Source organism: Nyctereutes procyonoides, unplaced genomic scaffold, assembly GCF_905146905.1.
Source record: "Nyctereutes procyonoides isolate TBG_1078 unplaced genomic scaffold, NYPRO_anot_genome, whole genome shotgun sequence".
In the NCBI taxonomy this organism is placed as follows: domain Eukaryota; kingdom Metazoa; phylum Chordata; class Mammalia; order Carnivora; family Canidae; genus Nyctereutes; species Nyctereutes procyonoides.
The window spans coordinates 47,095,424-47,109,313 of NW_026575140.1; the positions used below are offsets into that span (position 1 = coordinate 47,095,424).

At 43.0% G+C, this 13,890-nt stretch overlaps 1 protein-coding gene across 1 annotated transcript in view; it reads left to right on the forward strand.

The window, feature by feature from the left end:
- The window catches only part of USP22 (ubiquitin specific peptidase 22), a 46,541-nt gene that overhangs the window by 10,505 nt on the left and 22,146 nt on the right, over positions 1 to 13,890 (forward strand). The window contains exon 2 of the mRNA XM_055305595.1: positions 10,405 to 10,537. Coding sequence (XP_055161570.1) covers positions 10,405 to 10,537 — 133 coding nt within the window. The remainder of the gene's footprint in view (positions 1 to 10,404; positions 10,538 to 13,890) is intronic.

Genomic DNA, 13,890 nt, shown 5'->3' on the forward strand with positions numbered 1-13,890 from the left:
GTACTGCGGGGGGGGGGGGGGGGGGGGGGGTTTGCCCTTGTTTCTGCCCAAAAGTGTGACCTGACCAGGTCCCCAAATCTCTCTTGCACTTATTTCTCATTTATGATCATAGTGCTTTACATTTACATAACATTTTATATTTTATAAAGCATATCTTACAGAAAATTTCACTTGGTTTGGGTACTCATGATATACTTTTCAGGGAGGGTGGCAGGTAAGTCTCATCCAAGAGCACTGATGTAAAACACGAAGTCAGCCTTGAAATTAGGTTACTCTGAGTCTGAAGTTTGTGCTCCCACTAAATTATTCTGGAATGTTTTACAATATCACTGAGTAATTCTCTAATATCAGCAGATATTGACCCGGTGCTGTACAAATTAGACTTAATTCTGACACTTAGTGTAAGATCGCCTAGGTTAAGGAGTTTACTCCTGCAGCACTGTTCCTGCTATACACACTAGTCACAAGTTCAGGTTGTCATCTATGCTTGCAACTGGTTAGGATCCCTTCTTTGGGTCCAATAATTTGTTAAAATGATTTCCAAAACTCGGGAACATTTACTTAGGCTTACCAGTTTATTGTAAAGGATATTCTAAAGTGTACAGATGGACAGTCAGATAAAGAGGTACATAGGATCAGGTCTGGGAGGGCCCTAGGCACAGGAGCTTTCTCCCAGTGGAGTAGAGGTGCATCATACTCCCAAGTCATGTGATATAGGAAGATATTAAGCGTTCGAAGCCAACAGACAAAAAGAATTGAGATGTTTTTGGTGCAAAGGTTTTATTAAAGCACATGGACAGGACCTGTGGGCAGAAAGTGCTGCACCGGGGTCGTGAGGAGTGGCCTCTTATATCCTTTCAAGTTGGGAGGGGATTAGGGCCAGTGGAAGTCTCCAAAAAGAATTTTGGAAGCAAAGTTTCCAGGACCTTGAGGGGGCTAGCTGCTATTAGGAAAAGGTCATTTTTTTTTTTGAAAAGGTCATTTTTTAACGTCTAATAAAACCTGAGTCATGAGACCCATCAGATATATATCAGTGAGTCATAGGCTTGGGCAATGATTGCCAACATATATCTTGGGGTGTAGAGATTAAAAAAACTTTGTAAACTTCCTTTAAGATTTTTTATTTATTTGAAAGAGAACGTGGAGGGGAGGGACAGAGGGAGAAGCAGGCTCCCCGCTGAGCAGGGAGCTGGACTTGGGGAGACACAGGGCTTGATCCTAGGACCCTGAGATCATGACCTGAGCTGAAGGCAACCACTTAACTGACAGAGCCACCCAGGTGCCCCCCAAAGGAACTTTTATATGTTAAAATATAAAAGGATTTCAGTTCAGGATCCTGGGGGTCAGGCTAAGATTGTCTTTTGCCCTTAGCAAGGTATTAACATGGAGGCACCTGAGTTCCTAGAGGAAGGTCACTCTGCCTGTTTCAAGGACTTGTCAGTGGGCTGTGAATAGTAAGGAAATTTAATAATTTCTTTTCTGCTTTTATTTCCCACATCACATGGATGCATTAACCAACCCAGAAGCCCTCTCGACCTGTCTTTTAGCATTTTTATGAAAACTTCATTACACCGTTATGACTGATGAAGCAGACATTAGTTAAACCGTTACACAGGCATGATTGATTAAACTACTGTCTGTTGGAGGGGGCTGAAGGGTCCACCCCTCTAATCACAGGGTTGGTTTCCTGGAACCCAGACCCCATCTTGAGGCTGTCCAGAAGCTTTTCAAAAATCATCTCATTAGCATAAACAGACCTGGTTGAAAGGGACTTGTTTGAATAACAAAAGACCCCTTTATCAATCTTATCACTTTGCAAATTTCAAGGGTTTTGAGAGCTTTGTGCTTAGAACTTTGAAGTAAGGCCAAAATATGTACTACTTATCAGTTATGTCACTGCCACTTTTGTACCTGGAGGGAGTTGGACGGAATCTATTTTAGTTGAGATTCAAAGGCCTGAGTGTGGCTTTCTGAGGTTGGGGAATTTGAGATTAATTTATTTTTTTGCCTTTTAGTGCCTCAGTTCATGTAGGAAATAGAATGTTTATCCTGTCCCTTTGCTTATATCAGAGTCCACGATGGTGTAAAAGTATTTTGAGCCTTGAAAAAGTCATTGAAGATGGGCAGCCCGGGTGGCTCAGCGGTTTAGCACTGCCTTCAGCCCAGGGCCTGGTCCTGGAGACCCGGGATCGAGTCCCACGTCGGGCTCCCTGTATGGAGCCTGTTTCTCCCTCTGCCTGTGTCTCTGCCTCTACATCTCTGTCTCTCTCATGAATAAATAAATAAAATCTTAAAAAAAAAATTTCATATAAAAAGAAAAGAAAAAGTCATTGAAGAGAAGCATGACAGGTATACTTACCTTCTTACAGTTGTCAGATGTGACTAGACCAGTGGTGGTGGGAAGTGGCGGGTAATATGGGACATATGCATTAGCTCTGCAGGTGCTGCCTCGTGGTTGTCATTTTCTTTAAGCTGGAATCAAAATTCACTGTACAGCTGAGTCATCCTCGACTTCAAGTGCCTCTTCTGTCCCTGCCCTGTCCTTCTTGGGGTGAGGAGGAAGATGGGGAAAAAAGATAATAGAGATTAGGGTATCCAAGGAAATATTGTTAATATTGAGGCCCAATGAATGGACTTTCTGTGAATTTCTTGCACCATGTAAGCTCAGAACTGTTTGTTTTTAAAAGTTTTTATTTAAATCCCAGTTAACATTCAGCATGATATTAGTTTCAGGTGTAAAATAGAGTGATGCAGCAGTTCTGTAAGGACTCCATGCTAATCACAAGTGCCCTCCTTAATCGCCCATCCTCCCACCCACCTTCCCTCTGGACACTATTGTGCCCAAGATTGCGAATCCGAGAAACCACCAAGGAGCCAACACCGATGCAAGCGCACGAGGATTTATTAGCAAGCTTGAGCTTGGGTCCAAGTATACCCGACACAGCAGAGCAGGGACTTGGACCCCGAGATGGGTTCCAGCTTAGTTTTATGGGCTGGTCTAGGGGACCTCCAGAAGGTAGGAGGAATTTCTCAAGTTCTGTTTACATTCTGATATGGGGCTTTCAGGGGCACTGAGCTCTGTTCTCATTCTAATATGGGATTTTCTGCCACTGGCTTGGGCTCTGTTGTCCTTCTGATACGGGATTCCCTGCTGAGGATATTCTGCAGTTTTTCCTGTAAAGTTGAGCTCTTTTTCACGAGGGCCTAAGATGGCTGTACTTGTGCTAATGCTAAACTTGAGGTGGAATGGCCTTAATTTTTCTCGGCCTCCACAGTCACCACCAGTTCTCTATAGTTCAGAGTCTGTTTCTTGGTTTTCCTCTCTCTTTCCTACTTTGCTCCTATGTTGTTTCTTAAATTCCACATGTGCATGAGATCTGACTTATTTCATTTACTATAATCCTCTCTAGCTCCAGCCACGTGGATGCAAACAGAGCTGGTAAATCATTGGCCTGGCTGCTTTTTTCCTATCACTAAGAATCACAGCTGTGTTTCAGGATTTACTTGCAGGCTACCTGAATCAACTTGAATTAATTTATAGGAGAAAGGGCTTTAATACAAGAAACCACTGTAAGGGCTCCAGGAGCAGTAAGTAGATTCTTGGTTGAGTTTTCTGGAACCCCTGCCAGCCTCCAGAATTCTGTTGCCTCTGCTCAGCCAGGAAAGTTGCCAGGGTTGCCTCCCCAACAGGAAGCTGCCTGGGGAACTGAGGGAGGAACCTCGCCAGCCCTGCCGCACCAGAGACTCCAGAAAGCAGCCACCCTGTGCCTCCCCAGCCCACTCAGAACAGTAGTGTGTGATACACGGGGGTCCTCACCTTTTCAGTGCCAATAGGAGGGGGTTGGAATAATAACTGACACGAACTCTATTCTTTCCTGCAGCTGCTTTAACAAGTGCCCAGAAAGTGAGGGGTTTAGAACAAGTTCTAGAGGCCAGAAGCCCAAAGTCTGGTAGGTAGGACCATGCCCCTCCAGAAGCTCCTGGGGTGGAAGGCTTCCTGGACTGTTCCAGCTCCCGCCACCCCCCACTCTGGTTTCTGCCTCCTTCACCTGGCCTTTATTCCTGGGTGCACAGTCTCTGTGTCCCTCTCTCAGGGACACTCAAGATGGCATTTGGGGCCCACCCAGATCATCAAGTATAATCTCATCTCTACACCCTTAACTTGATTACTTATGCAAAATACTTTTTCCAAATAAGATAGCATTCACTGGTTCTAAAGATTAAAACAGGGATACACCTTTTGGGGAGCTAGCAGGAGCCAGGTTAACCCCACTACAAATCCTAACACATAGAGGCACTGTCCTCAGTGTGTTAAAAAGCATCAGATCATTTAATCTTTGTAATAGTGGTTTGAGGTAGATATGTGTCCACATTTTAGAAGTCAGGAAACCGAGACAAAGAGAATCATGTACCTTGCTCCATATCTCATAGCGAGAGTGATGGAATTGAATCCGCTCCTGTGTCCTGTGACCGACGTTGAGTGGGTCTCCGGATCAGCTACAACTGAAAGCCACATCTTTTTAAAGAATTAACTGGAAGTCAGCAGCTACAGTAAAAAAAGTTACTTTATTTTTTTAATATTTTATTTGTTCATGAGAGGCACACACAGAGAGAGAGAGGGGCAGAGACACAGGCAGAAGGAGAAGCAGGCTCCATGCTGGGAGCCCCATGCGGGACTCAGTCCCGGGTCTCCAGGATCACACCCTTGGCTGAAGGTGGCACTAAACCGCTGAGCCACCTGGGCTGCCCATCCTGATTACTTTCACTAGTACTTAACAGTACTACTCACCTGCCTTTGTTTTAACTCAGGAGGCAGATATTATGAACTCCTTGTGTAAGTTAGTATTGCTCATTTTAGGATCTAGAACTGTGCTGTTCACTAGCCACATGTGCTATTTGTAATAGGAAATAAACATCCAGTTTCTTGGTGGTTCTAGTCAGTTGTAGGGAATGACTACTGTAATGGACAGTGCAGATCCAGAACACTTGCAGCAACATAGAACGTTCTATTGGACAGTGCTGATACAGACAAATAACAATGCAAAAGACAACACCAAAGGCAAATTTCTGCTTTTTGTATTTAGTGTCTGTAGCCTATTGACTGGCTGCTTGATTAATGTTCGAGAACTGAGTTGAATCCATCAAGGCCTTCAGTGGTGAGTTCTAAACCACCTGTAGTTGAGTATTCTAGGTCTTAATGTGCTAGAACATAGTCACCCAGATGAGTATTTAAGTCCTTAATTACATACTTTCCTTCTGTTTGAGTTTTCCCACTTTGAGTTCTCTTTATTCCATATGAATTGAGGTCATACGCCTTATAAGAAACATTTGTTCTTTAGAATTCCATAGAATTCGAGCAGAAATTGTATACAGACTTTATTTCCCCAGTCCTCCTTAATTAGATGTGATGGTTTTTTAAATTTCAGAGCATTTGGTTTATGTCTCTCACTATAACTGCATATATTATCTGTGTGTTTATTATTTCGTGTTACGGCTTTTTATCCCTCCTATTAAAGCACATTCCTTGATGAATCTTTGTTAAGTGAACATGCTCCTGTCCTTGTGAACAGCGCCCAGTGCTCCAGATGTCCCCTTCGAGCCCTTTCCTGGTCCCTCTGAGGAGTGTCTCCTGTCTACCTTTACATGGCCAGCAAAGGACCTTTGCCTGCCTTCATACTTTTGTATGACGGTGGTTGCAAACAGTATGTCCTTTTTTGTGGCCAGATTCCTCTGTGTTCTCTTGTGAGATTCATCTCTGCTGCTGGATGTACCATGAGTTCCTTCCTATTGCTCTGCTCCTTGCATTCAATGTCTATACCACAGTTTATGCTTTTTGCTCCCGATGAGTATTTTTATTTATTTTCAGGTTTGAGGTATTACAATTATGACATTCTTTTATGTGTCTTTTGGTGTCCTTGATACATACAGTACTGTCATGTATATGTTTCTATTTCTGTTATATATAAACTTGGGAATTATTGAGTTACAGGATATGTATTGTTGAGTAGTTTACCCTTAAAAATTTTTTTTAAAGATTCTTTTTTTCTAAAGATTTTATTTATTTTTTTCGTGAGAGACACAGAAAGAGAGAAAGAGGCAGAGACACAGGCAGAGGGAGAAGCAGGCTCCATGCAGGGAGCCTGACGTGGGACTCGATCCCAGGACTCCAGGATCACACCCTGGGCGGAAGGCAGGTGCTAAACTGCTGAGCCACCCAGGGATCCCCTGTTTTCCCTTTATTTAAAAGACATACAAAGCCTACAAAAATAGCAAGAATACCAAAATATCATATAGATTTATCTATACTCATCAATTTCTTTTGGGTATATTAAGGTTTAGATAAGGTGGTGTTTGTTGGCCAGAGTACTCTGTTCTAAAGGTGACCTTTTCCCCTCTAATTAACAAAAGTAGCCTTGTTACTTTGAAACTGAGTATCCAATGCCCCAGTGTACATACATACAGACATATGTAGACACAGGCATATGTGTACACATGCATATAAGTAATTTAATGTATTTTTATTGATGTAAAATTAACATACAAATTAAAAATGAACAATTCGCTATATTCAGGATGTTCTATAGTCATCACCGCACCTCTACCAAGTTTCAGATCATTTCTATCTGCTCCCTATTCTCTCTCTTCAGCCCTTAGTAGCCTCTAATCTCTATTCTGTCTCTGTGGATTTACCTGTTCTGAATATTTTATATGAATGGAATCACACATTATGTGACCCTCTGTGTCCATCTGGTCTCACTTGGCATTACGTTCTCAAGGTTCATCTATGTTGCAACTGTGTCAGAACTTCATTCTTTTTTTATGACTGAATAATACTCCATTGTGTGGATATACTATATTTTGTGTATCCATTGATCCTTTAATGGAAATTTGGTCTGTTTCTTCTACCTTTTAACTATTGTGAATGACCCAGTATTTTTCTACTCTGTGGTTTTAGCATCCATTGATGACTTTTTCCTGAATCCATTATGATGATGATGATTGGAAAATGAAGATTTTTGTATGTGTATTTTTGTCTTTCCAACTACATTGATTAGATGGAATTCTGTGAAGACTGTTAAGACTGTGTGTGTTTAGTATTAATAATCAGAATGGACTTGGGGATTCTTTTTTATTCGGTATGTAATCTATTCTCGTTATTATTCATTTTTATACTCCGATTGTACCAGAATTCCCTAATGGGAATTCCTTAAGCTGGCTCACCATTCTTTCTAACATGCCTCTCTCAGTGTTGGAGTCAGTGGCTTTTTAAAAAATATTTATTTATTTGAGAGAGAGAATGCTCTCCTGTATGAGTTGGGAGGGAGGAGCAAAGGGAGAGGAGAGAGAGAATCCCAAAAGCAGGCTCCATGCTCAGCTCAGCCCACCATGGGGCTTGATCTCACAACCCTGAGATCATGACCTGAGCCGAAATGAAGACTCAGAGGCTTAACTGAGCCACCCAGGCACCCCAAGCGTGGATTTTATTTAAATGAAAAAGATTTAGCTGAATTGTGAATATGTGTGTGCATTTATTTGTAATTAAGGCTTTCTTTCCCTGACCTGGTAGTATCAGGACATTATCAGTTTCTGTGTTTTTAGAGGAGCTCTCTACCTCTAAATTGCTTTATTTTTTTGTGCAGCTGAGATCATTGAGGATCTTTTTCTTGAGGCAGATTTTTATTTCATGAAATTCTGTAGGACAACAGGTAATGTATTTTTACATTTAAAGTTCAGGGCTTGGGGGCAGCCGGGGTGGCTCAACAGTTTGGCGCCGCCTTCGGTCCAGGGCCTGGTCCTGGTGACCCGGGATCGAGTCCCACGTCGGGTTCCCTGCATGGAGCCTGCTTCTCTCTCTGCCTTTCTCCTCTCTCTCCCTCTGTCTCTCATGAATAAATGAATAAAATCTTAAAAAAAAAAAAAAAGTTCAGGGCTTGGGCAGCCCTGGTGGCTCAGCGGTTTAGCGCCGTCTTCAGCCCAGGGCACAATCCTGGAGACCCAGGATCGAGTCCCATGTCAGGCTCCCTGCATGGAGCCTGCTTCTCCCTTTGCCTGTGTCTCTGCCTCTCTCTCTCTGTCTCTCATGAATAAATAAAATCTTTTAAAAAAATAAAGTTCAGGGCTTAATTTTGATCTTTTAAAAAAACTTTTTGTGTATTTTGGGGTTCCTTGGGTGTCTGACTCTTGATTTCAGCTCAGGTTGTGTTCTCAGGGTCATTAGATTGAGCCCCAAGTTAGGCTCCATGCTTAGTGGGGAGTCTGCTTGAAGATTCTTCCCTTCTGCTCGTACCCCCACTCGCATGCACTCTCTATCTCTAAAGTAAATACATCGCTTTTAAAAATTTTTGTGTGCTTTAAGGGAAAACTTAGTGTTACAGATGTGTAATTATCCAGATGAGCTAATATTTTCAAGGTAATGCTGCTCTTGAATTTTTTTGTTATATAAATAGATTTGGATTTACTGTTTTAAGTTCATAGAGAAATTTTTTGATCACTATAATGCCTCTTAAATATCCTGAGTGATGAAAATAAAGGACACCTCTTAATCTTTCCCATTCTTTATATCTGTATTTGTAGTGAGTAGTAAATGGATTTTAGCTTGTGATTATAATCTCAGAATCTTATTCTGTTGCTTACAGTATTTTGAGCTACAGGGAAATTTTCCATGATACCTGAAGGTATCACTCGCTCACATCAAATATAACTGTATGTGTAATTTAAAATGTTCCCTGTATTCTGAAAGCAATTATGGTTACTCAATTTCTTTATCACTGGAAGAATGGATTATACAACTATACTACTATGGCATTTTATTTTTTAAATTTTTGTTTTGTTTTTATTTTTATTTTTTTTTAAGATTTTATTTATTCATGAGAGACACAGAGAAGCACAGGCACAGGCAGAAGGAGAATCAGGCTCCATGCCGGGAGCCCGACGAGGGACTCGATCCCCGGTCTCCAGGATCACACCATGGGCTGAAGGTGGTGCTAAACCGCTGAGCCACCCAGGCTGCCCTATTTTTGTTTTAAAGATTGATTTATTTGAGAGAGAGCACACAAGCACATGAGTAGGAGGACAAGGATGAGAGAGAGGAACATGTCTGATTTGTCCTGTGATTTGGGATTTTGGCCACATGGCTCCTGTCTTTAAGGAGCATAGGTCCATGTACCGTCCCTGTCCAGCCCATCTGCACCAGTTCTGCATCTCTTGGAGGCTGATGAAGTGGCCAGTGTCCCCAGATGGCTTCCCTTAAGGCAGTTACCCTCTAGGTGAAAATGGTGATTCGTGTTTTATGTAAATTAGGTTTGAGACTAGTCCCCAGAGCCTCTCCTCTATCTGTGCCCTCCATTCTAGGTGAATGCACAGCCTGTCAGCCCTGGGCTTGGCCCTTGATCGTGTGAGTGCAGAGTGAAGCTTGGGCAGGGCTGTCTTCAAGCTGAGGGATTCCTGGGGTTAGGCACATCCTAGGCCACATTCTGTGTCACACACACCTCACTCCCCACAATGGTCATGAGCATGTACACTAACTTTCTGCAGATGTCAGAAGAGTCTAAAACCTTCCCCAGGGGGTGATTGTGAGCATTGAATGAGGCAAATCTGAAAGCCTCTGGCACCAGAGTCTAGAGTACATTCGGTGTGTGGTGTGGAATATTTGTGGGGGCAGTCCTTTCTGTTTTAACCTTCCTTTTCCATACCCTGTTTATCTTCTCCTTCATCTCCTTGCTTCCTGCCCACCCATCGCAACAGAAGAAAATCTTATACTGTGATGTCATCTCAGAGGTTGGAAATTCAGTTTGATGATCTGCAGGGAGTTTACAGTTACTACAGCGTAGAGATCATATTGTGCTAGAAAACAGTGGTGTTCTGGGTGGTTTGGGTGTATAAGAATTATCACTGCTCCCTATTGCTGAGATTAAAATTTTAGGTTTCTGTGGTCTAATTCTTGGCAACAAACTTTCTTTTTCTTGTTCTTCTGTATCATTTTGACTCATGTCATCTCTGTTGGTTGATGGACTGCTTCTAAGTTTGCTGTGGTCTTGTGACCTGGAATATCAAATATATAGTGAGGTCCACAGTAAGGGTGGCTAGGCTATGAGTTGCTGGTCTGAAATGGGGACAGGAGCCAAGACGGTGGCAGGAAGAGAACGCAGAGACTGATGGTCCCTAAAGCCTCGTGTGGTAAACACCTGAGCAGCTGATGGGTTTTGTGAATTGAGATGGTGGGTTGAACTTTCTTAACACGGAGCTAGTTTGGAGCTAAAGTACCTTTTGGAGCAGTTGAAAGGATTAATGAAGATACCCTGTGATTTCCTTTCCTCCGGTTCCCTTGTCGGTTGTGATCATTTTGCTTGACCACTTTCTCTCTCTGAGAACGTAAGGTTTTTAATTCTCTTCACTCCCTTTCAGGCCAAGTCATGCGTCTGTCACGTTTGTGGTGTTCACCTGAACAGGCTCCACTCCTGCCTGCACTGTGTCTTCTTTGGCTGCTTCACAAAGAAACATATTCATGAACATGCGAAGTCCAAGCGGCACAACCTGGGTAAGGCGCCCTGGGACACGGCTTTAGGGTGTGGGGCCGCTCTCCCCCAGGGGCTCGTCTGAGGCCCTTGTGAGAGTCCAGGGTCTTGTGAGAGTCCAGGGTCGGAGGACTACACAGGGCACAGAGGGACCATGCACCCAGCTTTTGCCTGGAGGCACTGGGGTTGATGTGAATATTGTGTGCAACTGGAAATGATAATTTAAAGAGGCTCACTGTTTCAGTGTTCTTTGAAACCTTCTTGTTTTTTAATGCAGTGTCGGAGTCCTTTTTCTCTCTGAAAAGCCTAGTTAGGTTAGATTAGGCAAAACCCCACAAAGAAAGATCTTAAATGAAGTGTTGGGTTATTGAGGTCAGCACAGATGGCAGCCAGCTGGGGGGTTTTTACTTTTTATGGATTTTCACTCCTCTCCATAACACAGTCATGGAAAGGCTAACAGCTCATGACACCGTGGCATTAAGATGAATTTATATCTCTTATACTTACCAGTTCAGACTGTCACATGTTCTGGAAGTTACATGAAGCAAAGTTTTGTCCCTGGCTTTATTTTCTAATTGTGCTCATTAGGTGTTTCTCTCTCCTTCATAATGATGTTTTAAGTGATGGTGAGGTTTTTAGGCACTCCTTGAGAAAATCACTTTGAAAAAGTCCAGCCCAAAGAACCTCTTACTTCATGGAGGCTCTGCAGTTCCAGTTAAAGATCTTTTTTTTTTTTTTTAAGATTTTATTTATTTATTCATGAGGGACACCGAGAGAGAGGCAGAGATGTAGGCAGAGAGAGAGAGAAGCAGGCTCCACACGGGGAGCCCAATGTGGGACTTGATCCTGGGACTCCAGGATCACGCCCTGGGCTGAAGGCAAGTGCTCAACAGCTGAGCCACCCAGGTGTCCCCCCAGTTAAAGATCTTTTTAGAGCCTTTTTAAATAGTAGGGATGGGGGACAACCTGGTGGCTCAGTCATTGAGCTTCAGGTTGTGGTCCCTGGGTCCTGGTATTGAGTTCTGCATCACGCTTCCTGCATGGAGCCTGCTTCTCCCTCTGCCTATGTCTCTGCCTCTCTCTGTGTGTCTCTCATGAATGAATAAATAAATAAAATCTTAAAAAAACAAATAGTAGGGATGGAATGTACTAAGTCCTCTATGGCGGACTACTGCATTCATAACGGAGAACATACAGCAAGTGCTGTTAAGAAGGCTCTTAAGGAATGAGGGGTTTTTTTGGGGAGAGAGCTCGTGGTGCCAGTAATGCTTTCATGAATTATGTCCCATGGAGGAATGAGGGATCTCTTCTTACATTGACCAATCAGACGAAAAAGACACTGCTCAGGACAGTGTGGATGTGATAAAAGTGTGCAGTATTTACCTAATGTAGACACTTGCATTTACAGTGTAAATGAAGAGTATTCCTGCCCTATCTGAATCTCAGATCAGACCCATTTAGGCTGCTCTGCTATTGCCTGGGCTGTGATTCTGTGGGCTAAAGAGTTATGGAACATTGGAAATATATTTGCACTTAAAAAGCTATCTGAAGAATTTTATTGTTACCCAGAGTCATCTATAAAAATGACTTTAGAAATTTATTCATTTTATTAACCTGATTGATAAACTCTGCCTCTACTTTTGGTAGAGTGAATGCATTTTAGGTTTGCTCTCAGAAACAAAACCTTGAGATGGGAGAAAGATCTAGTCCTTCGCTGTTAGAGTCTGTGAATTTATTGAAGATTGCTTGTGTATGTGTTCATCCAGGCTAGGAGTTTTCTGTGTCTGGGAGGGGAGGAGTGGAGGGCGACGGGCACAAGAGAGAGAGAGGCTGAAGTGTAGAAGTGCTAGAGGAGAACATAATCCGGGCAGCCCTGACTCCCACCTGGCGGTTTGGTTCCTGACTAGCCAAGAGCACCTGCCTGTCCTCTGCCCTGTGCATCTCACTGCTGCTCCCACCTGCTTATCTCCAGAGCAACTTCTAGGCTGTCCATATTTTGGTTGTCATTTTATAAGGGTATTTTGCAGGACGTCCAAGGGCAGAGTAATTGAGCAGTGGTAGGGGGACTAAGGTGTCTTGATTTCCTTGTGGTCAGGTTCTTCCACCTTCCAAGGATATTCCGTAGTATAATAGTGGGACCTGAAGTGGATTAGTAGGGAAACTCTCAGCAGGTGTCTACTTTTTTGTTGGATTAGCGCGAGAGGCCTAAACTGAATCTTGTCTGAATATTGTGGATAATGCATTTAAAAATAGAGTATTGATAGCAATAAGGTCATCGCTGAAGGTCATGTGGAAGGACAGGTATGGCCTGTCAAGTATGGCATGGGATAAGTTGAACCTGACAGCAGTCTCCTCAAACATTCTACTTCTTGGTCTGTCCTTTCCTAAAAGTAGTTGCCTTAATCCAATGTGATAAAAACATACTTCAGGAAAAAGGGCTTCCTCTCATTTGGGATGGCCACTCCAATTTGCTGGTATACTTCCACCTAGACTGGTTGGTGTCCTAAACTGGATGTTGGAGTTCTAGTTCACTGTGGGGCCTGGTGCAATGAGTAGGGCGACAAACTTGGAGCTGTTTGATTTCCTACTTTCTGGCTGCTTACAGGTTTTTTTATGTTGAGTCACAAGGTACTTAGATTTTGCCACTATGAGATACAAAAGTGTGTACACTTTGTTCCATGTGTCTTTGAAGAGGTATTGTAGCTGCTCCCAAAAGACCACGCGCTGGTGGAAACCAGCTCACTTAGGAATTGGTAGTGTTTCCCCCTCCATTCTCCAGGTTACCCTGTGACCAAAGGGAAAGGACCTCACGTGGTGCATGTGTGCATGGTACCTGTGTCGCCTATAGTTTTGGGAGTTCTCCAGGAGCCCAGTGTACCCTCATCTTCACTACAAAAGAATTTTCCAGGGGAACTACCTTGATTGTATGTGTTGCTTTGGGTTTTAAAATTTTATGTTGAGGTGAAATTCACAACGTACAAAGTTTAAAGCGTGTACTTCAGTGGCATTCACTCTCTCACCACATTGTGCAATCAGCATCTTTCCACTTCAGAACTTTTTCATCATCTCAGAAGAATAGCCCACTTCCAGGAATGAGTGTGTGTGTCCCCACCCCCCACCCCCCGACCTCCAGTCCCTCCAACCCCTGGCAATTGCTGATCTGCTCTTTGTCTCCCTGAACTTGCCTGTTCTGAATATTTTGTAAAAGGAATTATACAGAGGATGACCCTTTGTGTCTAGCTTCTTTCTCTCAGCATGTTTTCGGGGTTCATCCATGCTATAGCATGTATCAGTAATTCATTGCTGTGTATGTTGAGGTAATACCGCATTGTGTACATCTTCCATGTTTTGTTCATCTTTTCATCCATTAATGGAC